The sequence below is a fragment of the Manacus vitellinus genome, unplaced genomic scaffold (assembly GCF_001715985.3).
Source record: "Manacus vitellinus isolate BGI_N305 unplaced genomic scaffold, ASM171598v3 scaffold_16_pilon, whole genome shotgun sequence".
NCBI lineage: Eukaryota > Metazoa > Chordata > Aves > Passeriformes > Pipridae > Manacus > Manacus vitellinus.
The window spans coordinates 8,080,769-8,105,642 of record NW_021939189.1 but is presented as its reverse complement, the minus strand read 5'-3'; the positions used below and the strand labels follow the sequence as shown (position 1 = coordinate 8,105,642).

Below are 24,874 nucleotides of genomic sequence, written 5' to 3'. Positions count from 1 at the left end.
AAATTGGCCCTCAGTGCATCTTGGATTTGATCACTCAACTATAAAGCTTTTCAAAGGATCCATACAAGGCCAATAGCACTACCCCTCTTCTGTCAGCCCAGCACCTCTGCACTGGGTCTTGCCAGGTACCACGTGCAGCTGTGCAGATTCCTAATGATAGGGACTGTACAGGCTCATCCTCTGAAATAGCTGGTAGAGGTAGAAAGTAGTCAGTGGATCCATTCTCACGATTCAGAGTAGACATCCATTGGAATAATGCAGTCAAACTGAGCCAGACTGCACAAGAACCACAGATGGTTCTGCTCAAGTCACAAACAGCTCAGTGAAGAGGCTTTGAACACAACTATTATGCCAGATACACTGGCAGAGACACTGCTCTTCTAACATCAGGAAAAACAGTGGCTTCACCCCAGTCATTCCCTTTACCACCAGTTCAGGTCAGCAGCCATACTCCACACTACACTGTGCTTGACTGCAGTTGTATTTTTTCCCCACAGACACCCTTTACAGATGGGGTTTGTTGGCAGCTTTTGAGGGGAGCTGACAAATACAACCTATAATAAGAATTTGTAGCTCTTCTAGAAGAGACTCAGATGTCAACATTGTTTTATGGTTTCCAATTTTGGGTTAAGCATATGCATTAGAAAGTTTTGGCAATTCTGCTTCCATACAGTGCTTTTCAAATCAACATTTATCCCAAAATCTTACCCCGTGAGGCTAACAGGGAAGCAATACCTTCAGCTACAGCAGCTAAGCTATACAGCTGCCACTGATTACTGCTACCATCTTGATAGAAAAAGAAATATAAGCCAAAAATCAAGGATCTCTGCCAGCAAAAAACCTTTCCTCATGTTTAATCTACAGTTCAGTTTCCAGCTATAGGTTACAGTCATCCATTGGAAGAGATGCAGCAGCAGATACCACAGGGTGTTCCTAGAGAGGAAATTAGAAGAGTCTTCAAAGACTCACCACTACTGACAGAGTTTAAGACAAAAGGCTTCAAGCATACTACTTACCAGTCTGCCTCCACAGAGGGTTCCTCTTGGGAAAGAGGCCCCCAAACCTGATTTTGAATAACCCATCTGCAATAACTCAAACCTTTATGCTACTTTTACGGGCAAACAGCACATGCAGTTTCATTGATACATTCTTCATTTAAGGCAGGAATCCCTGTGAGTCTCCATAATGGACAAATGATACCTACAGTTTCCACATCTTCCTCAAAGCTTAAGCTCTGTGAAGCCCTATGGACAAGGGAACACTCACTGTTGCTCCTTTCAGAGTGAACAAGTGTTTGAGCATCCTATGGACCAAGTAAAATGTTCGGCTTATCTTTTATTATGCTAACTCCAGTCAGCTGCTTAAGCATCACACTGCCTGCAGCAAAGATGCCTTGTGTTAGTCATTCTGCATGAAAATGCACTCTCAAATAAATATTTAAAGGTCAAGACTCAGCATGAGTAATGTGCATAGTACTCTGATGCAGTTTTGTTACTCCAATTTAGTAATACTTAAGCATGTTTTAAAGTGTATTTCTACAGTTTGCACTTTATTTTAAAGCAGTTAAAGCTCTGAAATACATCCAAACATTCAAGCAGCAGCTGATCTCACCAATAGTTTTGTTTAGGTCCATCAACCTTTAAGGGACAGGCTTGTTGTGAGGCAAAACACATCAGTTAAGTATCCAGGCTCCAGGAGACTGAACACCAGGGAGATTGAACAGGGAGGGGGAAAGAAGTTGCCTAGATCGTACAGATCTTGCATTATCAGAGAAAAACTAAGACTGATTAAAATTTACCTTACCAGATTGATGCAAAAACAAGCAGCTATTAAAAAAATATTACTTTTGTTTACCAAGACAAGATGCCAATCTAACTACTGCAAAACCTAATAAATGCTTGACAGTGATTCCTCTCTATCACTGAATTCAGGTAAAGTCTGTCCTCAATTAAGGACAAGATCCTTATAATCTATAGCAGAATCAGACATGATCTGTCTATCATGCTCTCTGTTGCCCCTCCATTTTAGGAATGGATAAATCTATTTTTGAAATCTTCCTATAAGTGACTTCTATGCCTTTCAGTGAGATGAAGTCTACAAGAACTTCCAAGACCAAGTACTGAACCTGATAGTGCAAGACTGTACAGGATTGAGGGATTGGACATCTTTTTATACAGGGTTTGTGTGGACTTTCAGCTTGCATTTACTAAAATCATTCAAAGAGGAAAGCACAGAAAGAACTCTTCAGCCACGAAGGTGCACAATACCACACTGGTGAGGGAAAAGATTTGCCAGGAATTGTGCAAAAGCCTTCACCCCTCTGAAAGATAAAATTTATTTAAGCCTATTATGTGAGAAACAGTTCCAAAGACATTCCCATATTCAACCCAGCTGAAAAAACCCAGTGCTGTTAGCAATAGCTAGCACAGACTGTTCTGTAGTGAAGCCAACGTTCCTCATGGCAAACAGCTGAAAAAGATGCTCCTCCAAAACAACACCCTGCAGACAAGAAGAGCATGTACTCAGGGTATCCTTCTTGTGGCTTACCTTAACAAAACAAGCTCAACAGGATGCAACACAACCATGCAGGCTGAGCAACTAAGTAGTATTCAGTCTAAGGCACATTTGAGCATTGCCCTTCAGAATTTATGCTAAAACTATCACTACAGCTAAATTTAACCATGTCTTTCAAACAAGGGCCCTTCACTCAAAAGCAGTTGGCTTCCCTCCAGCATTGATAATCAGCAGAAACAGAGAAAGCCTTCAAAGACTTCAACTCCTCTATGTCTGCTATAAACCAAAGTGGTTTTGAAAAGCAGTGTATTGTAGAGATTATTACCCCAGCACAGCAAACTTCCCTGTATGGAGATGACTCACTATGTATTCCTCAGTATCCTGTTCCAGTGAAGCTGCTCACAGATGTACAAGAGCCCAGGCCCAAACAGTGCCTATAAGCAGCATTTTCACTGTTCTGCAATAGTGGCTTATGGCGACAGAAGCTGAGCAGACAGCTGGGTGGTGAACAGCACTCAGGAAGACCTCCTGCCAAGACCTCCACACAAGGACAAGAATAATGTACCACAGTAACACAGAGAAGCATGTACTGATAAAATCCAAAGGAAAAGTTGCATTGTGCTAGAAATAGATATTTTTATGTCTGTGAAACAAAAATGGTTTCCCAGTTTGCTCCAGACCCAAAGGCTTTTAACTGACTCATTTTCCTGTTTTGATTTGGTTGCAATAGACAGCAGGGACTCTGGGTAAAGATAAATATTTGAAGCAGTTATGTCTTCCAGTAACCAGCCCTATAACTTCCAGTAAGAGGATTCTGCAACAGAAGGCAGACACGAGAACAGGGCTGGGGATGCAAGTTACTTATTATGGAAGCTGACTTATATGGCACGAGAGTACAGAGTTCAGTTACATAAATCTGCTCACAAATGCTAATGTTTTAGCACCAAATTTGCATTTCAACTGTGCAGCACAGCCCCCCATCTTGATAGGTGGCTGCACACAACAGTGCCCAACAGCAAGAGAATTCCTAGGTTTTCCATAAATATTTCTCCTAGCATTTTAATATTTAAAACAATTCCAACGTGTGATTGTTGATTAAGTTTAGTGGCTCTCAGGCAGTAGATTATAATTTTAGAGCATGTACATCGCTCAGTATGCAGGAATTTAGGAAAGCAGCAGCTGTATAAGCAGCTCACACAAAGCACATAAAAACCGTGCTATTTTTATTAGCAAGCATCAGCATTCAGGTCCTCAAAGATCTGAAGTGGAAGTTCAGCAACAGGCTTATTTCTGGAGCATTACTTCATTTCATCCGAGGAGATTAACACTTTAAACTTTAACTCTTAAATGGCCTTTGATGTCCTGTAGTACCTTGGATATTGATGGTGAGAAAACAGAGCCTACAATTTGTCCATGTCAGGACACCCTGAGAACTGCTGCCAGCATTACAGCAGGTGACAGATTATTTTTTTCCCCCTTTATTGAGCAGTTTGGAAGTATTTAAAGAATGCTTTACAAAATCAAACTTACTTTGAACCTTGTCCTTTACTTGATGCGAGGGAATGCAATTTGAATTCTGATCAAGAAAACTCATCTAGAAGTCTGCAGGGTTCAACCCCCTACCACAAATATATAGAAAGCAGCTTTTTCTGCATCAGCTCATCTAGGCTGCTCAGTATGATGAAAACAGAGCAAATATGTAACAAAAAAAATTTAAGCAGCTTAAGGAGCTTCCATGTCCCCTGAGCTTAACAACTGGAGTAGAAGTGTTTGCTGCCCATAGAAACTGTATGAAGTTAAAACTATTTAAAAGAACAGACTGGCCTCCTTGGCTAAACCACCTCCTTCACCATTTAGGCAGTTTTTACTTAGTAAAGTGCCCAACACACCCCTCCCTCAACCTTCACTGACTACAAAGAAGTATTTTAGTGGAAACAAGGCATGAGGATTACAGCACTTACAGTCTTCCTTCAGAGGGTGAAGGCTTTTTGATGATAAGAACTGGAGAACAAGGCTGCTGCCAATGCCACAGCACCCAGCAAGAACTCAAAACCCCAAGGCTGCTTCTCTCCCCAAGGTTAACACTTCGACTTACCAATAGGGAGCTGCCATTCTCCTCTACCTCTCAGCATGTTCACCTGCCAAAGCTTCAGGGGTAACACTGTTGTTCTAGTTTATTATTCTCCTGGAAGTGTTCCTCCCAGGGTAAAACACTAAGGAGTTGACAGGAATCAAACACTGCTTGCTATTAGGAGGAAGAAAAGAACACTGAAAAGCTTGAAGACAGCTTTTCTGACTACTTGTCTCCTTGCATCCAGGAGAAACGCAGTGACAGTGCAAAGGAGTCTTCTAGTACCAGGCAGCCTACTTATCCAGTATAGGTTAGTGTGCAAACAAAGGATAAGAAGGATCTAGGCTGGATCTTTGACAGTGTTTACTAACAGGCTTGACAGTCATTTGCTTCAATCTTTGAGGAGCTTGCCTTTATTGATGATAAAAAGTGTGCAGACAGCAAGGATAATTATTTTCGATAGGGATGACACGTGCCACATCTCTACAGAAATAAAGATACATACACTTGATGATAGAATAAATTGTAAACAGCCAAAAAAAGTCTAGTCTACTACAGCAAGCACTGGCCAAATTTATCTTCATGAATCAAAGAGCCAACGCTGCATTTCTATGGGAGTAAGAGCAGATGAAGGACTTTCTGCACCCATTTGAAAGACAGGAAAAGGAGACAGCTGCAGCCAGGGATTAGGCCCAAGGGCTCGAGAGCACCAATAGTTGGGCTGATTTGCAAGAGCTTCCATGCAAGCAGCAGCAATTTGAATGGAAAAGGGGTCTGATTGTACTACTCCACTTGGCAAGCCAAAGTACAAAGCTGGACAGAGCAGAGGAAGGGAGACAGAGGTAAGAAAACACGAGTTCTAAGAAGACATTCTTTTGCTTACCAGTGTTTGCTAGATAAGTAGAAAGCTTCTAGCAATTTAGAGAACTGTAAAAAGCAGTACTAACATCAGTGAGTACAAGGTACCTGGCATGCAGCCATCTCAGGCAGTTTTACAATTCAAAGTTCCTAAATTATTCATCTACCACCACTTGGCTTACTGAACAACACCACAGTTACAATGGGTAAGTTCATAGGTGAGGATGGTGCCACAAAGGGAAAATAAAGTCCAAAAGTGTTTTCTCCAAGTACTTTTGAACACCTGCACAGATAGAATAACTTTGCTTATTTCTGCTTTCTCCCTGCCACCCTGTTTTTCCCAGCAGTACCCTCACCCCTTCCTCCCTGAAGTGTAAGGGAGCTGAACAAACCAGGTCTGAAAGCCAGTTCACAGCTGTGAACATTCTTCTGTAGAGAAGAATTGGTCATATAACAGATCTGACAACAAACCCAGTACTGATATAACAAAAGGGATTGCTGGGCTACTTATTTTGCTTTCATGGTAGAATTTGAAAAGAGCTGCTTAATCAGCTTTCCTAACACTCTGAATAATTAGCAAGTAATCAAAGCCTTGCAAGATTTTTCAGTGGAGTATGGCACAAGCTGTTTTCACACAGCTTTTTGCTAATTAGTCCTGCAAACTATTTCATGCATAATTGCAGGAATTTAAATATATTTGTTCCACTTTAGTCCCCAGGTGACTTTCATGCCTAAAGACAGGATTTCTTTGATTTTTTTTTAATTTCTGTATTGAAAAAAGTCCATGATAACATCAATAGTAAGAAAAAAACCCACATATACATCATCTTAAAGCTGTCTGTCCTATAAGTCCTTTCAATCCCCAACAGCAATTATATTCCTGTCTTCCTTAACAGAGGTACAGTGGTAAGAGGACTGAACAACTACCTATTGACACGTTGTTCTGACTTGTTTCAGCTGAGTTTGCTTCCTGGGGTAATGGAAACCTTTCAGGTAGTATTCTACCCAAGAACCATGTATTGGAGATCACTGTTGCAGCTTTCAGAGAAGTTGGCAAGCCTGAGTTCAGCTGATCCAGAGAAAACAACCCAAAACTGCACACTATTAACACAACACCAGGGTTCTGCAAGCAGCTCTTCACACCTGCAATTAATGCACAACAGATGTCTAAAAATTGCAGTACATGTTCTGCATTTTCACTCTTTAGGGTATGGTTTGTTCTCCAACTGAAAGTCAAAAACATGGCTGTAATACAGTAGTGCTAAGAGCCTGTGCTGTGAGAAGAGCTGAAATAGGGGTAATATGGACTCTGAATTAGCTTCCAATCCATTTCCAAAGATTAGCTGATACTAATATGCCTTCAAGACTGGTAATCAGCACACCTTCATGCTTTCTCCTTCAGTGACTATGTCAATCTGGACTGCTACACTGAGATGGCAAGTGTCTAAGGTACCAAGTAACTTGAACCTCCTTAATGTATTTTTTAGGTATGTAATTGTTTTGCAGTTGAGGCAGTGGACATAATCAAGAATCCAAACACACACTACTACCGAACCTGGAGTGCATCACAGAACCCTCTTTGGGTTCCAATTTAAAAACAGATAATGCTTTGTTTCCTCTAAAAGTTTACAGACCTCACGGTCTCATATCTTACACCTTATGTAATCAAGGCACCCAACACAGCACTGCTAAAAGCCTCTCATCTCCCCTAGAATGACTATCCTTAAGTCAGTTTGACTTTTGAGATCCAAAAGGAAAGTTCATGCAGCTGCACTGAGCACTTACTAGATAATTGATGTATTTAGGGCTTCTAAATAGGACTTGCAAGTTTTCAAAGTGATTGCAGAAGATAAATACTGTAATCAAAGTCCTTGTCCCTCCAAATGCTCATGAAATTGTACTAAATGCTTCCTATTATTGGTGAAGGTTACTGGTGAAGATAAAAGCTGCTGCACTGATTCTGAAAGTCCTAGAATGGAGGGTCAAGGATCAGCCTGCTCAAATACACAGCTGACATAAGGTCAATCTGAAGTGAATGCAACAGCCTTAGAGCTGGTCAGTATGTCATCACTTTATTAAACTAGTTATGATGTGCTCTACCCAGTAATACATTTAATTAGTTTTCAATCAACTTAAGGCACTTCAAATACGAGTAGGCACTTTAAAACTAATAGCCACCCCTGTGTTCATTATAAGCACACTGACACAGCATAAAAACCATTTCCTCCCTGTGACCCCCAACAGATTTCCTCTCTAAGAGAAAGGAGTACAAGAACACGAACAAGTGCTGACTGAATCCGTGGAGAGCCCTGCACAACAAGGGTTGGCCCTAACTCCAGCTACCTGGGACACTAGCAATAATGAAATGCTTGACTTGGAACAGGTTTATTTTATCAAGATTGCACCCTGCACCAATTTATTTGCACCCAGGTTTAAGAAACACACTAGGCAGAAGAAGAGGTAAGTGCAGCTCTTATTCCTATAATACAGGTCAACATGGAAAAAATGTACTTACTCTTTGGTCAGAAGTGGGCATGATTTGAGTAGAAAGCGGGCCAAGGCAGAGTCCTGGTAAATGAGTTCAGGAGGGGCAGTTGGGCTTTTTAAATTCAAGCAGCGAACAATAACATACAGCACAGCAGCAACTGCAGCCAGCTTCACCCCATCAAACACTGCTGGCAGCTCAGAGGTTTCCAATATTGCACTCATTTTGAGCCTGGAGATTAAAAAAAAAAAATAAATAAAAGCTTTTAGAAATATACCTTTGGATGTATCAACTGTCATGTAAAATACACAACTGTGCTAACCAACTAAATTTGTTAGTCAACACTGCTAAGAAATCCTAGCATATCAACTCAGACTAGCAACTTTCAAGATGAAGGGAAATTTATTTGGTACTGGTCTAAGCACCCTGACCAACAGAAGAAATAGAAACTGGGTGATCAGCTGGGAAGGAGATTGATTCCTAATCAGTGCTGCATTACAATTGCACCAGTGTCTCAGGTGTCAAGCCCTGGTCTGCAGCCAGTCAATGCATTCAGGATCTTGCACAAGACTACCCACAGCTCAAACAGAAGCCAGGTGAAAAGTCAGTCTATAAAGACACCTTAGCAGCTTTGGATGTGTGTTTCCTCACAAATGTACAAGACAGACTTGAAAATGAGAACCTGAAAGAACTACTGTGTTAGTTCCTCAGCCTGAGTTTTACAATTCCATGAGAATACTGGTACTAAATCCTGCCTCTGTTTAAGGTGGTCACTTTATGTACTGGCAATTTCAGCATTTCTTTTAGTTCACTGCAGTTCTGCAGCCGAAGGACTAGATTAATATATAGTTTTTCAAGGGCTTCAGAGTAAAGGAACAGAGGTAGGGAAAAGAACTAAAAAAAAAAAAAAAAAAATACATCCTTCTGGCTTGAAATCAAGTTCTTAAACTGATCCAGCTTTCTTTGAACACACAGTTCAAATAGCTGGCTGCAGTTGTTGAAGGGGTAGGTTTTTCCCTCAGTCTTTCCTCAGTCATATGGGTAACCCAAGTAAGATATCAACCAACAAGCCAAGTCTTACCAATTTCAGTTTTTCCTCAAGCTAGAAAAAAAACTGCCAGTCCTCAGTAGACTTGTCACCTTCTGGATCCACGTGCTACAGGAGTTACCCTGTGAAGGGAAGAAAAGCAAACTGATTATTACTGATAAAGCTGCATCTCTCAGCTGGAGATAAACACGAATTTATACAAAAGTCCCACCACAGACATTGCTAGTGATTTGTGTAGTCAGTCATAACCACTTCAACTCTGATCCATCTGCATCAGAAATCTCTTGCCCGTGAACAGATTCCAGACTAGATCACTTGCCTACAGCATATTAATGCATCTGCAGTATGTAAATACACATTCATGAGCAGAGACAGACCCCATCTCTGCAAGACAGTGCAGCACTGTACCAAATTAGAAGAACTATCCTAATCCCTTTGTATTTAAAAGACCAGAATTAACAGGATGCTGTTTTACTCAACTTCCTGCAATATCTACACTGTTACTGAAGTGTGAAGCCAGACTGAAAGAAGTTTCCTGCTACTTTTATTCAGGCTTAGCAAGGCATCTCACTCCTACAGATGGAAGCTTGTAAACAGTCTCTGCTTGTTCCCACACTTGCTTTTTGAGATGTTACAACATATCACACTTCAAGACCGTGAGAGCCACAGGAGGCTCAGACACAGCCACCTAATTAATACTAGTGCACATGCAAGAAGGCTTGTTACAAGAATTTGATGATGCCAATAAAGGACAGAGCTTTCAGTCTGTGACCATAAAAGCGTAAGTGATATTTACAATTAGAATTGGCTTCCTACAGGCACAACAAATCGATGGGGAATCAGAGCTTCCAGGAAAAGCTCCAGAACTGTCTGCTCCCTACCACAGCTGCTGCTTCCAAATGGAAAACATACCACCAGGACAGATCATATCAAAGCTTTATTCTTCCTAGCAGGAATGAAGAGCATCAGAAGTACTTTCTGTACTCAGTGCAGCTACACCAAAATCCCTTGGAAGAAAACACAAATGACATCAGCTATTGATTAACAGTGTGCTGAAAAGCTGCAAGTTTCTGCCACCATAACCATATGCATCACAGAACAGAAGGTGAGGAAAGAAGAGACATTTAATTTTGGACAGCTCTGAAGCTTTTATTTTCCAATTCTGAGCTTCACAGTAGAAGGGAGTAGAGTGGGCCACAAAAAGACATCTTCTACTCAGAAGATTACATTGGCATCACATATCTCAATGAAGAGTTCAAGTAAAATGTTCAGCTGTATCATGTCCATACTTAGTATATTTTCACCAACCCCACCATCAGTTGTGTAGGAGACAACAGGCAAACTACAGAAATGGCTTCCCCAGAGAAGGCACAAGTGGCAGAAGAGCAGACCAAGTTCCTGAACTCCAGGACAACCAGGTGCTTGAGCAAGTCTTCCACAGCTGAAACTCCCTGGAGTTCTGTTAACATATTCCTTTTATTGTTTTATTTAAAAAATTGAGACACTAATACAAGACTTATCCCAGACCTTCCTGCCACCTGGATTTTAAGATAGTTTGTCATTTACAGCTTTCACCTTAGTGAATTTGTTAAAAATAAACCTGGGCACAATTAGTCATTAGGATTTTGTACTAGTGATTCAGTGTAACTGATCCAGCTAAGCCCTATCTCCCTGAGAGTGCTCTCTCCCATATCATCTTCAGATTACAAACACACCACGTCTTTTCTGATACTTTTAGATCTCATTTTAGCCTGTCACTCCCTTAAAACAGCTTGATATTACTTACAGAAAAATCAGCTGTTGGTAGGCAGGATTATGCTTTGACACTTGTGAACTAGTACTTTTCCATTTTAAGACAGTCTAAACACACATTCACTGAATTTACACACCTCAAACATGTGCTAAAGGATCATGTACTTGTCAGGATCTTCACCCAAAAGCTCAGATCAGTCTGTAGATGTAACACAAAGCTGGCACTGCTGCTGCAGTTGCACAGGTATCTGCAGTGATTATTTAAGCAATGGATCTAAGTCCATGAAGATTAGATTGGTAAACTCCAAGCCCTATGGATCCAGCTGTGGCACTTCAGGTACCTCCTCTACAGTCTGGTATTTCTGAAGTCCTAAACAGACCCATCTCAGCCAGGGCAGATTTGCAGGGGCTGAGTCAAGGCACTCTGCTCTAAAATTTCAAGGGTTTAGCCTAATAAAATGAATTTGAGCTCTGCCTCTAATCACATAGGACAAATGCCTCCCTCTTTACCAGCTGGGATAAGGTCACCTTGCTTCTGTTTTGTTAAACCCTTTTTGCATTGACCCAATAAACTTGTCTGTTTACGAAAAAGGACAGATAACCACAGTGTTGAGCCAGACAAATTTTAATCTAGAATATCCTCTAACAGGGTCAGCACTAATTTAAATGGACAAACATTTGGTCCTTTCTGTATGCAGAACACTGGATTCACTTCTGGCAGGTTAGACAAAACTAGCAAGAGGCAGTAAGTGTACCACTGGAAGCAATCAAGCCTGCCTGTACATCCATCACAGGGTTTGAGATCCACATTGAGGAACACAAAGAATTTGAAACTCTTGGCCCCAGGGATGTTATTTTGAAGAACCTTAATTAATATTTTTTTTTAAGAATCACAGGCATGACAGCCTCCAAGACCTACAGCCCTTTTAAGTAATGTTCTTAAGTCCCAATTGTGACTGAGAGCTAAGTTTAAAATCAATCACTGGAAAGCAAGTGCTGAATTTGTGGTCTTTTCATTTCCCCTTTCATCACAAAAAGCTGAAAATCATGTTGCAGGAAACATTTCAGCGCTATTTGCTAGAGTGCAATTCACCTGTACAAGTACAATGAGAAAAAAAACCCCCATGTCTCCCCTTTCCAGACAGGAACAGAAACAAGTACAACAAAAGCCAGGAGAGCTACAGCAAATTCCTTACTATCCTTTTAAAGACACTAAGTTTTGGAAAAGCCATCAAAATATTTACTTGTATAGTAAGTGAATACACAACTGTCAACAAATCCAGGACTTGTACACGTTTCAGTTACAGGCTTCCTGTGGAAAGGAAACTCTTCCAGGGACAGAAGTCACTTCATGCTGTGACTCAATGCAGCACAATCAGGATTTGTTAACTACCAAGCATTACAGCTCCTCCACCCATGGAAGCAGAGTCTGACTGTGCATACTGGAAAGCCAACATTAAAAAAAAGCAAAGACATTAAAGGAAGCCATTCCCACAGGGTCCTTCCTTCAGGCCTTTTAATGAGCCACTGAAAGCCTCATTTCACTAGAAACGCTTCTGGCTAAAGCAAAGATGCAGCTACATGGAACAGACACGAGCAAAGGCCTCTTTGAAAGGGACTCCACTAGCAAGATATTTTATGCTCCATTACATTGACTGAAGAATCTTGAAGGAATGCCATTTCCAGCAATGGCAGCTCAGTACAAAAGCCTCATAGCTGCCCTCCCACCAGTCAGCACTCTGGCTCACTGGTGCTCTCATTGCTCAGCTGGACACCAAAGTGAAGCATGCCTGGCCAACACTGAAAGTCTTTAAAAATCCCCTTTCTTATGCTTTTACAGCTTCCACCAAGTAGTGTGATACTCTCTTACCCACAAAGATTCAGAAGAGTCAAAGAAGTTGCTTCTGACAGACTAAGCAGACAGACTTTGTTAACTAATGCACCACACATTTCTTGGACTGGTTTAATATATTTTTAGTGTCCACTTGGGGAATAAAACTCAAAGTAAGTACGTTAGACAAGAGAAAAGCAAACTCACTCTACTTTAAGAGTTGTTCCTAGGCAGATCAGAAGTAAGTTTTTTTTTACCACCTCTTTGAAGGGCAAAGAAGGATGGCTGTTTCACTGAAATTAGTTCTTTGGGAAATGTTTCTAGGAAATTAATTGTCTTTAATATCAACCAAACCTAATGCCTCTTCTGAAAGATACACTGCAAAACCAGAAATTACAGGCCTGTCACTGCCAGGTAAGATATTCAGAACCGTGTTATGGAGAAGGGAACTTTATTTAAGCAAGGTTTGAAAGCCAGAGCAGTGCATAGTTTTTTAAATAAAGGCAAGTTTTATGCATATTACTCAAATCTCACTCCAGGAAGCATACAGAAATGTCACATTACTGAGCATTCAAGGGTTTCAATGCAGAGGAAGATATTTTGAGACCATCCAGATGAAGATGAATATACCTTGGAAAGGCTCTGAAGCATGTGTCCTCATGGGAAAGGCTGCCAGACTTTTTGTAAAGCACTGGAGGGCAGTCTGAAGGCACACAATCCACACAACTATAGGAACCTGTTCAAGAGTAATCATGAAGAAAGCCTCAAGCTTTATTGCCCAGTCCCATATCCTACCTTTTACCCAGCACTTGTATAAAAAAAATGATTTCCTTTCGAGGGAAAAGTGTCAAGTCTAAACTGCTACTCTGTTTCAAGAAAATTAAATAGATACAAGTATTTTAGGACCACACCAGCACCATACCTCATCAGCTTAAGCACACAAAGCAAGTCACAACACCACTTATCTTGAGACTGGCATGTACCCAGCCCAAGCTTATCCAGAGCAAAACCTCCCATAACCTTTGGCGGTGGCTTAAAGAAAAACATGTGAAACAAGTGCTGAGATCATCTTGATGCATCACTCGGTACTTCTGGCCATTTCAAAGAGCCAACTAAGTCTCAGACCTCAGAGCACAGAGGGTATAATTAAGAATTAGCTGAGCACTTCAAGAACTTAAGCTTAGGGTTAGATGTGGCCACGAGAGATAAAGCGAAGTCCTCAGGAGTCCAGCAAAGCCCCCCATGGTTTTGTTGTCCTATATCTGACAGATTTTATCTCCAAACACAGAGGGCACACTGACATGTCCCCTCACAAGGATGGTTAAAAAAACCACTACTTGGACAGCACATGGAAGTCCTTGGTGCAAATCCCTCCACCTCGTGCCAGAGCCTGCACCCAGGCCAGGATTTGGCCGGCTGGCAAGTACAGACACCAGCAAGTATTGTTTACACCCTGTTCCAAAAAGAATTTCTTGGCTGGTGCCTTCACTGGAATTTGACCTTTTCATGAATTACAATACTTGGCTCATACTAAGTTTAGAGGTACTGTGAGGTTACAGGGATAAAGTTCCCAGCACAAGGCACCATCAGAGCAGAAAGACAGGTGTGTTTAACTGGAGCTTTTTCCTTCTTGACTTTGAGGAATCCTACATCTTCAGAGCAGAAATCAACCACCTAAGAAGGCTGGGTGTATATCCCAAGGCAACTCGCCTAAGAAGCACCTGAGAATAATTCTACAGCCAACAGGGCCGAAGGCTCTTTAGGTCCTTCAGGTCTCCAAAAAGGGCAATTTACGGTCAAATGAGCCTTGAATTTCACTTCCTTCCAACTACAGGAACTGCCTTTGTTTCTTTACAATATCATTTTAGCTGATCAAAAATAGTTCAACTGCCCCACAGGCAGCTTTTGTGTATTGCCCAAAGAGGTTGCTATGTAGACTCCGTGTATGTTGCCTTATCTGGTTCCTCTGTCTCAGACGGATTGAAAACCACTGCATTAGCTTTTATTGCACACACCTGATGAACATGATTAAACTAACACAGAACAAGGCTCTGACTTCACAGAAATCGATTAATTGCAGTAGTCAAATAACTATGTTTGCTTAGATAACATAAGCCTTTCCTTTATGATAAGATACAGGATACTTGGGACCATCACACCCTGACCACTGCCTTATGGAACTACAGGGCAAAGCTTCAGCTTCTTGTACAAGAGGTCAAGCTTACTTCTACATACAGAGAGAAATACTGGGTAACACCTTTCCACAGCCTTACAGCATTAGCTGCTTATCACACAACCCTGTGCCAGCGAGCAGCATCAAGCTCAAGGGAAGAAGTGGAGTAAACAGGCTGTAGAGAACCTGGCAATCCATGCTCAGTAGTTGAGGGAATGATCCCAGCATCAAGCCATAGAGCTGGGAGAGCTAATAAAAACTACATTACAGACCAACATCCCCAAGGAGTCTGCTCTATTCCCTCACTATATTTTGAAGCACAGCATCATATTGTTAAAGCCTCATTTACCCTCCAACTCCAACCCCTCCATCCCCAGTTGCAGAGCTCAGCTGTTCATACTGGAGGAGCAGCTCAAAGTCCAAGCACATCACAGCTGTTTGCTCAGCCACAGGGTGCACAGACAAGCAAGTAGGGAACATGCTCCACACCAGACCAGCTGCAGAGCAAGGAAAGACCACCTATCCCAAAGCACAACACAGGTAAGAGAACTTTATTCAAGACTGGTCCAGTTCAAGTAGTCTGAAAACACCTATATCTGAACATGATCCAAAGCTGAGGTGCCACTTGACTGAGGCCTTCAAACACCTTATTTTTTTTCCCCAGTGAGCAGCTCCTCTCCACCGGGGAACAGAAGATTTGCAGAGTCATTCTCTCAGAGTCTGTCCATGACTGATAGAAGGCTCACACTAGAGAAGTCCAATTCATGTAATAACATTGAAAACGAAGCAATAACATTTCAGGACAGAAGAATTACATACAAAGAGACAGGACCTGACCAACACACAATTACCACCACTGCTACATTGCCCTCTCTCCTGCTGAATTCCAAGTGAGAGGCTAGAGATATTATAGGCATACATCTTATGACATTTTGTCCTTACCTCTTACAAGGACGTTCACTGTAAGTGACTGTGCATCTGCTTATTTCACTTAGTGCAACCTTTCATAGTCACATATGCCCAACCTTCACAGAACTGGGTGCTCCAGTTAAGGGACAGCCAGGCTTGAACACCTTCAGCGTAACCTTTCTGGAACCTGCAGCTCTATGCAAAAGCATCTTTGAAGATTTAAGTTTAGAAGCAGGACAAATTATTGAAGAGTGACCCTCTCAACAGCAGTCTTTTGTCCCCTTTTGAGGAGTCTGTACTACGCTTTTTGAGGACGGAATGTCCTGAATAGGGCTGTATCTCAGTTACTTGAAATTAATACGTAAGACATTTTGGAATGGTCTTTGCAAGGGCTCAGTCCATATTAGTAGAAGAAGTTGTCACTCTCATTTATTTTAGTCAGATCAAACCCACGATGAAAGGAAACAAGTATTTCTCAACAGAAGAGTAAGTGTGAGGCAACCGCACTTCTTGGTCAACCCAGAGGTACAGATAAAAATCTGTACCCTGGCAAGTGTGACACCTCCTTCCACCGCCAGTTACCTCTAACAGAGCACAGGCACAAAGGTGCTTCAAGCATATGGTTTGTACAGAACTGCTTTGCAAAGCATTTTCAATTATTGCTGCCTGATATCAGCAAAGCGAGGTTGGCAGTCAGAGACAATCTTTATTATTAAGTCAACTGATACAGCTGAAGAAAAGACAAGCCCTTGGGCGTACAAGCCTTCCCAGAGCCAGAAGAGGCCGAGTTAGCTGCCTGACTGGGTTAGCATCACTGCCACCCACATATGTTGGGCAAGCGGGACTTTGCTTCTCCACAAGAAGGACAATGTGCCCTTGCACACGGAAATTAAATCAACTGTTTGGTACTGCAGTCAGTCAGCTGAGTTTGATCAGTTGTTTAACTGTATATAAATTTAAACTCTGCAAGATATTTAGGCTGAAGAAGGGCAAATATTTGCACAGAAGATCAATTGTTCTATAGCACCGTAAGAATAGCAATTCAGAGCTATAACACCTCATGAAACACTGTTTCAGAGAAACTCAAAAGCAAAGATGAAGACTCCAATAAACTAGCAAAACTGTGGTTATTTAGGCTTTTGCTGGAAAGTCCAAACCACCAGTTTCAGGCTATACCTTGCAATAGGAATTATAAGCACCCAGCTTATTATAAGATCCCAGCACTTAAACCCCTACCAGAGACTTTGCTAAACCCTGTTCTTTGTTAACTTATTCCAAGTTCTGGTACTGCCAGAGCCGGCAGTGTGAAAGTAGAGATGAGGAGGCAAGAGATACAGAGCAAAAAAAGGGAATAACAGGACAATGTGAATCCAGCAGCACCCAGGCCATTTCCACTATTGAACGAGGTTAAACTACAGAAGGTTTGAATCACTGCTCTAAAGCCACCATTTCCTGTTGTGCACCAAATCACACCTAGAAGTACAATTGGAACTTAGTAGATTCGGACAACATGTGTCAAGGACAGAGGATGTTATTCAGCCATCTTTCTTTCCCAGTGCCACATCCCAGAACAACTATTTCAACGTGTTAATCTCTGTGTTTTCCCATGACAAGTTTAATAAAGCAGATTTATGAAACACTAAGAGCTTAAGCTGCTATTCATTCCCTGAATAGAAAAATATAGCTTTTACAAGAGTAGAATAAATTAATTTTCAAGTTTAACTTCTTCAGAAACAGTTGTGCACGATGGAAGGACTTATCCCCAAACTCCCCATCTTCTCCACCCCTAAAAACAATAGTTTGGCACAATCTTAGATCAGCCCCATCTTCTGTGCAGCTAATTCACTCAGTAACACAGAGGACCTCCTGTGCAAAATCAACTGTTTTTAAGAATAAGGCAAGAGAATAGAAGAACCCAAACATTAGCTCTGATTTCCCTTTTAATAACCTTACTGTTCTTACTCTTGACTTTGAGACCAAAATAAGCCATGCCTCAAATAAGAACAGCTGCACGTCCACTGATCCAAGAGACAGGAGAATCCATTGAAACTCCTCTTGTGAAATGAGAACTAAGCAAGCACCTAAGAGAGGACAGAGACAAACCAAGAAAAGATAACACAACAACCAGAGACGAGTTGTCAATAACAAAACTCCCTGTAGAGGAAATAAATGTTATCGAAGGAAGCCTGAAGATGAGATATCACAAATGCAAACAGCTGAACTGAGTGTCTTAAGAACACCATATCAGCAGGGACTAGAACATGTCAACCTGAGCAATATCACAAACGTGGCTGAGTGTGATAAATAAGGCCTGTAAGATGAATATACTGTACCAGTTAGCTGACTAACAAGCCACTAACATTTGTCACAGAATGAGGCACCAGTGCTGTGGAAGCCAAGCAGCAACCTGCAAGAGGCAGACAGGAATCTTTAGTGCTTGCCAGGCCACTGACAATTGTACATCAACAATAAGAGGAAGCTGTTATGAATTCTCTGAGGAGACCTGCATGAAAATGCAGAATGCAATCCCTCCAGCCATAACTGTGTGAATAAAGCTACTGCTGACAAACCTCTCCAAAGAAGTTAAGTGTCAGGTGAGGGATTTCATCAGCTGTAACAGATGCACCTACCCACCGTGAGCTGGAGGAAGTCACAAGTTACACGCGAAGGTGCAGAAAGGAGCAATCCCATCACACAGGCTGACAAGCAGGTACATAGTATCTAACAAAAGGGAGTCTGAAGCTGATGCGAGATGCTCCTTGCGGGGTCAGGACCTTGGAGCACCAGAGAAGAAGCCGTTTGGGAGAACAGTGTGACTTGGCAGCCGGAGGCACAGCTGCCCTGGCTCTAACCCACACGAGGGCCACCCTCTGCTCTGCACTGAGCTCCCGATAGCATCCCACCCCGGCCTTCCCTCCCTGCGAGCACAGGGATGTGCAGCTCCCGGCCCAGCTTCACATCCCCAGGGAGGGCAGGGGGCGGCTGTCACCGTACCGCCAGTCCCAGAGCTTCCAGCCCTGGGGAGAACCCAACGCCGAGGGACACCCCACCTCCGCCCCGGGCAATAGACACGCGAGGACAACGCACGGCGGCTGGGCAGGGCGAGACCCGGCCGCGGGGCAGCCCCCTGCGGCCACGCACCGCCGGGAGAAGAACGGGAGGGAGACCGGCCAACTCCCGCAGCCCATGGGAAGGTTTGCTCCCCGCCGTTCACTGCAGGCCTGCCGGGCTCACAGCCCCTCCACTCCTCCCGCCGCCGGGCTCCCGGCCCGTCTGGGCGTGGCCGCCGCCCGCCGCCTTTTAGCAGCCGCCTCGCGGCCTCCGATTGGCCCCGGCCCGTGTCGCTTCCGCGTAGGACCGCGGGGCGGACTTGGTCGAGGAAAGCGGAAAGCTGAGGGCGGGTAGGGCGCGCCGCCAGCGGGAGGAGCGGGGTGCCACTGGCTGGAGAAGGGCTCGGCGGGCCGGGAGCGTCCGTGGTATCATTGGCTTCGAGGCGCCATGCTCAGTCAAGGCGCGGAGAGCGGTTGATTGGCGGCCAGAGGGGTTTGCACGGGGGCGGGGCTGCCCGTGCCGGAGGGGGGCCGGGAGCGTCGGCGCCATGACAGAGTCTGAGAGAGCCACAGCTCCATCCTCAGCCTCGCCGCTCCCTGCCGCCGGAGCCAACGCCCGTGGTGCAGGGGAGGCTGCGTGGGGAGCGGCTCCAGATGAGGGACACGTTCACCCCTCAGTGATGCGGAGCTCCGTAGTCCTGAGGGCCAAAGCCCCGTCTAGGCTACTTATGAGCTGGTGCTGGATGCTGGTCATGTAATAACGTGTTGCAACTAAAAGTCATTCAGGAACAATACTTTAGGGCCTTAAAAATGGTGTCAGGGCCTTCACCACGCTGGGTTTGGTTGCCATGGGCCCACAGGCCACCTGTGTGTGGCAAACACCGGGACCACCCTTGGGCTGTGCCAGCGGCAGGGAAGGGCTTTCCCTGGTCCCTCAGAGGCACAGGAATGCCCAGCGTCCTCCTCACAAGTGGGGGGTGTGACAGGGACAGCGAAATCCACTTGAAGGTGGATGGACCCCACCATGGCAGGGAGGCACTGGAGGGAAACAAATTATAAGATAACAAACTGTCCATAGTGTGATGTTTATAAACCTGCTTTTCTTGTGTTATCCCAAAAGAGCCATGCATTACGTTGCTGGTAACATCAACTGTTCCGAGCTGTGCTCATGGTTGCTTTATATAACTGGGTGGAAAAATCCTTCCTCTCATTTCAGACATTTTGGTTCCTCTGTTTACTGGGAGTTGGAGCTTCCTACGTAGAGAAAGCTCTCAAGGAACAAGTCACATTTTCCAGGGCGCTGTGCATGTGGAGAGATGAGTAACTGCTGTAGCCTGAGTCACAGGGAAGGGGAGAGAGGGAACTGCTGGAGTGACGGTGGCAGAACAAACAGCGGCATCCTCTCCTCCTCGATTACTCCAGTTGTGATCCTGCACCACTCAGTCAAACAGCAGTATTCCTTATCATTTAATTAACCTTGCGGGATTGCCCAGGGTTTATGGTTGCTAAATTTGTCAGCAACTCAGCTGGGCTGAGGTTTGGTGTGTCTCAAGGCAGCTGAGTTATGCTTGTGATCAGGCTACCAGATAGGCTCAGCAGATAAACATCCGGTATCAGGCTTAACTAAGTATTTCAGGAATGTGTTTGAGTTTGATTACACAAAATTGCAGTCCAATTGACTCCGGGTGTACCTTAGCTCCTTCGCCATCTGATCCAGGCAGGAAAAAACAGATCCAGGCAGGAAAACATGCCACAGACCAGAGCTGAGCCTCTGGGTAAGGCTTTTATTTTAAATCCTTGAGGCTGTTGGAGATTTCTCTGACCTGAGAGAAGCTCAGCTGTTAGAAGACAGCTTTGTTATGGACCCTGCCACAAAGCAGAGCAAACCAAACTCTCAGCTGCCCGCTTCTTGCTGAGGAGAAATGAAACGTAGGATGGTCTTTTACACCAGGGTTGCTCAGATGCACCAGTGAGGAATGAGAGCCAAGAACTGGAGGGGACTTAACACTGGAGAGGTGGCAGCACAAATTCCCAGGTGGCTGTGGCAGCAGTAGCCAAAATCCTGAGTTTTGTTTATTGCAGTAAGAAGGGAAGTGATGGAAAAGGTACCGTGTCTCCAGGAAGGGGAAGAAGAATCGGTGTGAATCATTGGCATTTCACTCTGAGTGACCTTGGGGGGTTCCAGCTGTACCTTGTGGTGTGGGAGCAGGGGTATCTGGGAGGGAGCAAGAGCATTTTGGGAATACAAAGGGCTTGTGAAGGGAGCTGCCCTCTCTCAGAGCGTGCAGGGAGTTGCTCTGGCCGGCCCGCTCCATAGGGCTGGTGCTGGGAACAGCAGCGTTACCGTAGGTGGAGTGCTCCGGCCCTGAGCCAGCAGAGAGGCTGTGCCACTCACAGCAAACAGCTCATGCTCAGGAAATGCCATCTGAGCAGGAGCCTGAACCATCCCAAAAGGAAGGGTGCTGGGAAGGGCCGAGCTTCATTCCCAGTCTTGTGGGAAGGATTTGGCAGCACCAGCCCAGCAGATGTTTCTACCTGATGTTAGTGCAGGGAAGTGGGATGGGGGTGTCCATGAACACCCTAATGCTCTAGAGACAGGAGTATCCTTCTCTGAGTAGTGTGGATACTGTCAAAGGGGCCAAATGTGTGTACAGGGAACTGCAGGCACGGGGAAAAATGCAGCTTTGCCTTGTGCTTTGGGCAGGCAATTACCTCTGTACAGAGGCCAAAAAAAGACTGATGATAATTCCACCTTTTTAAACGCAGCAATTGGAAAGGTACCAGGCAGAGAGAACTCCACGTGCTGCTGAGCCAGCCTGAAGACACCCCCGTGCAACACCGTGGTGACAGTCACCTTTTGTTCTTCACATCCCTCTCACTTTTTGGCTGTTGCTGCCACAAGGAACTCAAACTCTTTTTCTGCTTCGTTTCCCCTGGCCCAGCTTTTCTCCTGCTCAGCAAACCCCCCGTGTGCTGAAGGACTCCCGTGGACTTTGCACCCCCGAGGGAACCTTTTTGCTGGAGGAAACATCAGGGTGTTCATCTCTGCCAGTGGTGTAGCAGAGAGAAAAAAGGAAAACATCTCTTAGGCAGGGCTTGATTGCCAGCTGAAAATAAGCAAAGTGCCTGTCAGTGACATGTGAGCACAAAAAAAGCTTTGCAGATGGAAATAAAGGCAATGCTTTTTTCCTCTTCTCCCGCTCTGCCTTCCCTGCAGTGCCAGCGAGGCTTTGGCTCGTGGGCTGCAGAGCCGTGCTGTTCCGGAGCCTGTTGGATCTGGAGGCACAGTGCTCTTTGCACTCTTACGTGTTTTCTGAAAATGGTGTCTAAAAGCGTAATGGGCACTTTGCAGAGCTCTAAATAGCCCAGCCTCTGTCCTGAGGAGCTGGCAACGCACGGAGGCAAGTGCCTGGGATGGGAGAACGGCTGCATCATACAAACCAGTCAGGGAGGTGGCACGTGGCCCACCTGCTCAGTATTTTTCCATCACATTCTCATTCAGCTGCTCCTTTCCAACTTCCAGCTCTGTCACGCTCCTCAAAAGCTTCTACTCTGGGTTTATTTAGCATGGTATTTATTTCCTAATTATAGAACTGAAGTGACTGACCTCAGTCAGCCCTGCTGGTTACTGCTGTCCACCTTTTTGTCCCCTGTAGACCACAGGGTCTGGTCTCTAATGGCTGAAAGCCATTGCTAGAGACTTTTTGACTCCTTTTTTGTTTTTCTACCAAACCCAAGAGGGCTCTGACTGCTAACACAGGGAGCTTCACTAATCATCTCAGAGCAGATGGGCTATTGCATTCCCAAATTCTTTAGGCTGAAAGAGAAATGCCACTTAGCTGAGCACTTTACCAGGCTGCGCTCCGCTGCTCTGTCCACAAATTCCAAATAGCCAGCTCACAGCTTTTACCCCACATCCAGCCACAGCTGCTGGATGGAGAAAAAGGTTTTGAAAATCACTCCCCAGCAACAGCAGTGCTGCTGGTCCTGCTTCTGGATGCTCCATGGCACTTGAATCCTGCCTGGCTCCACAAGCAGTCTCGGTGCTCTAGGAGAAGAATCCATCTGTATTTCCCTCAGATGAATCTGTGCCACAACACCCCTGAATTTTCCAGGGGGTCTGGTTAGGTAAAATTCCTACCTTCTTCACCAAAAGCTGCCAGGCTGAGCAGACCTGTCCCCGCAGCCACTTCTTATGCCACCTCTTATTTGCTCTCACCCACTTCCGCCCCTTTATCACACATTTTGGTGAAGCGAGACACAGCTGCAGGAGCCAAGTGGTGCTTTGGTGTGGCACCTGTTCCTAAAGCCACTGGCACAAGCAGAGGGGTTCCGTGCAGGGTAGGTGGCATCAGAGCAGCAGGTGTCTGGCAGGCCTGGAGAGCAGGGAGAGGAGGCATCTCTGGTGGAAAGCAGGATGGACTTGAACAAATTGATGTAGTAGAACCAGAAGGATGTATGAGTTTCTCCTGGAGTGTTTCCAAGATGTCATGCTGAATAAAGGAAGCCATTGGTCTTCTGTTTAATCCCAAGTGGTCTGTCTGACATTTGCCATTATACTGTGTTCCTGAGGTTGGAGTTTGGAAAGACTATGATTATCCTGCCTCAGAAAGCTGGTGAGGGAGACTGCTAAAACCATAGTTATTTATTTTTCAGTGGCTGCTTGTGAAATATTTTCTCTGGAAAATTTTCCATGGAAGTAGTGGTGCCTGAGGAGAATGAAGGGTTGCAATCCTGCAAACTGAAATGCTCAGTGAAGTGAACAATAGGATTATCAACCCCTTGTAAAAATCCAAATTTTAGTATTGCCTGAGGAATGGGGAAGGACCTCTTCCTAGAGAGCAATATTTATGGAAATAAAATGAGCGGAGGCGGAAGCTACTGCCTTGTGCCAAAATAGTGGGAATCTGGAAAGGTCTGGGAGGGAGGGAACAGACAACTGTCTTTGGAGGAGGGTGAGTACAAAGGAAATGGTTGCAGTTGTGATTTGGGAGAATGAGTGATGGTGTTAGGGAGCAGAGAACCAGAGCTCTGTTTCCTGGAGGTGTAGAAGGAAAATGGGGATGAGAGGAAACAGGCTTGATGCTGGTGCAGGGAGGTGGTTTGTGGGTAAGGCTGGTGGGAACCACAGGAGAATGTTTTGTGGGGTGGACGGGTGGGCAGGAGGCAGCAAGGAAAAGTGCAGTGGCTGGCATGAAAGGCTAATCTAGAACATCCCTGTCTGCTTGATGCTTTCCTGGAGATGCATTGGCAGTCACAGCCAAATGGGGAAGGCCTGCTGCCATATCCAAAGGCGTGCTGGGGGTGACTACCCTTTTCCATGCACAGGGACCTGGCAGGCTGTGGATCAGCCTCCCAAGAAAACACAGCAACTGCAGAGCTACTGCAGTCACTGATTCCACACCACTCAGTGACCTCAGCCGGCTTTGCAGGAGCAGCACTTCCCCTTGGAAAACCCTGCCTGTACCAGCACCAAGTTAAAGTATTGCATGGGCTAGAGGAAGTAACCAGCGCTGCTGACGCTGTGTAATGATCCCGTCTCCGGGCTGACACCACCTGAACTCACTGCAGGCTCCACCTGGCAAAGCTGATGTCTCAACCTTTGGGAAATGACGTCTGAGTTATCACACGTCAGACCAGAGTTATGATCCTGATCCCTGGAGTTCCCATGAAATCTATCCTTGGATATGGTGCTGCAGGAGGATTTTGCCGGAGTTACACAGGGCTGGCCATGTAGGGAGCGTGGGAGGATGCAGGATGCGTGGCTGAGTGATGATGGTGGAGGTCGTTCCTGCTTCCAGCTCAGGGAAGAGCTACCGCCCCGGCGGAGGCTAGAGGGTGCTGTGCTGCAGGGAATGGGCGTCCTCCTCCCTCCCTGCTCAGCACCCCTTCAAAGCCAGGTAAAAATTTGCGGGAAACGCTGCCTCTGAGCTGAGTTGAAGACCAAGGTTCTGGTTATAGTTACTAACAACCTCCAAGGCTTTTTCAGACTATAATAGTTCATTAGTTCATTATTTAGCACCCAAAAAGGTGACATACAGAAAGGGTGGCTTTTCTCTGATGGGTGAAAAAGGAAAAAGGGGACAGAGACAGGAGTGGGGGAAAAGAGTGAGAAAATGAGGAACAGATCAGAAAATAAGGAAGCTGAGTGGAACAAAAGCAGAGGATAAAGAAAGAAAATAG

The 24,874-nt window shown here is 44.7% G+C and overlaps 1 protein-coding gene across 1 annotated transcript in view; it reads right to left on the bottom strand.

Annotated features, from left to right (window-relative positions):
• ABHD2 (abhydrolase domain containing 2) overlaps positions 1–18,476 on the bottom strand; it is a 38,113-nt gene extending 19,637 nt beyond the window's left edge. The window contains exons 1-3 of the mRNA XM_018069685.2: positions 18,272–18,476; positions 9,010–9,098; positions 7,959–8,159 (exon numbers count right to left, since the gene is read on the bottom strand). Of these exons, the coding sequence (XP_017925174.1) occupies positions 7,959–8,152 (194 nt within the window). The 5' untranslated portion in view covers positions 8,153–8,159; positions 9,010–9,098; positions 18,272–18,476. The remainder of the gene's footprint in view (positions 1–7,958; positions 8,160–9,009; positions 9,099–18,271) is intronic.
• Positions 18,477–24,874: the final 6,398 nt, after the last annotated feature.